Here is a 1,660-nt window from a genome sequence, read left to right on the forward strand (position 1 = left end):
TGCGCCTAGCGCCGCCGCCCCTAGTGTTCCCTGGCCTGCCCGCCTGCCTGCCCCTGGGCCCATCAGACTCCCCATTGTCCTGGCTTTGTCTGGCACTGGCTGTCGGTGGCCTCCCCACCCCCCAGCTGCCATAAAGAGCTGCTTGTTTCCTGGCACTATAGGAAGCCAGGTCCCTTTTCTCCCCCTGGCCCCGGCCCCGGCCTGGGTCCCCCGGCTCCTTTGTCTCTTTGTTCCGCCATGGCCGGGCCCCTGCGTGGTTCTCTCGCCCCCCCTTTGCCAACCTCCCCCCCTCATTGCCACTTTGGCGGGGGGATGGGAAACAAAACTTCCCAATCCCGGGCGCCAAGGCAGAAAGCCAAGTTCATGGGACAAAAACACAGCCAGTCCCCCTCCCGCACCAGAGTCCGGGAGAGATCCCAGGAGTCCAGGCTCCCAGCCCCCCTGCTCTAACCACTAGATCCCACTCCCCTCCCAAAGCCACAGAGAGAACCCAGGAGTCCTGGCTCCCAGCCGCCCTGCTCTAACCACTAGCCCCCACTCCCCTTCCCAGAGTCAGGGAGAGAACCCAGGAGTCCTGGCTCCCAGCCCCCCCCACTCTAACCACTAGCCCCCACTCCCCTTCCCAGAGTCAGGGAGACAACCCAGGAGTCCTGGCTCCTGGCCCCTCCTGCTCTAACCACTAGACCCCACTCCCCTCCCAGAGCTGGGGAGAGAACCCAGGAGTCCTGGCTCCCAGGCCTCCCCCTGCTCTGACCACTAGACCCCACTCCCCTCCCAGAGCTGGGGAGAGAACCCAGGAGTCCTGGCTCCCAGCCCCCTCCTGCTCTAACCACTAGACCCCACTCTCCTCTTAAGCTGGGGTGGGGGGCCCTGTCTGTTGGCTGATCTGCGTCTGTCCATTTGTCCCCCAGGCCCTGCTGCTCCTGGCCAGTGTGGCCGGGCTCTGCCTGGCCATCAGCCTCGTTCTGATCTGCGTCTATCTGATCCGGTTCTGTTGCTGCGACCCGGAGGACGAGGACGAGCCCAAGCCGCGCAGGGTTTGCTGCATCACCTGGAGCTGCGTGGCCGCCATCGTCGTCTGTTGGTGGGGACCCGGGGAAGGGGCGAGGGGGGAGATGGATGGGGCTGGGGGGGTCAGAGCCCCCCATCCTGTGTGAGAATGGGAAGGGGCTGGGGCAGGTAGGCTGAGGCCTCAACAAACTCACTTCATCGATGGTTCCAGCAAGGGATGGGAGCTTGCGCCCCCTAGAGGGGACAGGCCCCGCACCCCATTCCCTGCCCCGCTGAGCCAGCCAGTCCCTGCCCTGGGGCCGGATGGGAGCCAGCGCCCCCAGAGGGGATAGGCCCCTGCCCCATTCCCTGCCCCACTGACCCAGTCAGTCCCCGCCCTGGGGCCGGATGGGAGCCAGCACCCCCTAGAGGGGACAAGCCCCCTGCCCCATTTCCTGCCCCCCGAGCCAGCCAGTCCCTGCCCTGGGGCCAGGTGGGAGCCGGCGCCCCCTAGAGGGGACAGACCCTGTGACCCATTCCCTGCCCCCCTGAGCCAGCCAGACTCTGCCCCCCCTGCCCCCCATTCTCTAAGCCTTTGCTGAGGAGGCTGTTGGGGTTGGTATCTGTCCTCCCCCGACCCTCCCCCACATTTCTCCCTCCTCCCCCTCCC

At 66.5% G+C, this 1,660-nt stretch overlaps 1 protein-coding gene across 1 annotated transcript in view; it reads left to right on the plus strand.

Annotated features, from left to right (window-relative positions):
• TTYH1 (tweety family member 1) overlaps positions 1–1,660 on the plus strand; it is a 27,117-nt gene that overhangs the window by 13,419 nt on the left and 12,038 nt on the right. Inside the window, exon 2 of the mRNA XM_075070528.1 lies at positions 912–1,076. Coding sequence (XP_074926629.1) covers positions 912–1,076 — 165 coding nt within the window. The remainder of the gene's footprint in view (positions 1–911; positions 1,077–1,660) is intronic.

Source organism: Chelonoidis abingdonii, chromosome 11 (assembly GCF_003597395.2).
Source record: "Chelonoidis abingdonii isolate Lonesome George chromosome 11, CheloAbing_2.0, whole genome shotgun sequence".
Lineage (NCBI taxonomy): Eukaryota > Metazoa > Chordata > Testudines > Testudinidae > Chelonoidis > Chelonoidis abingdonii.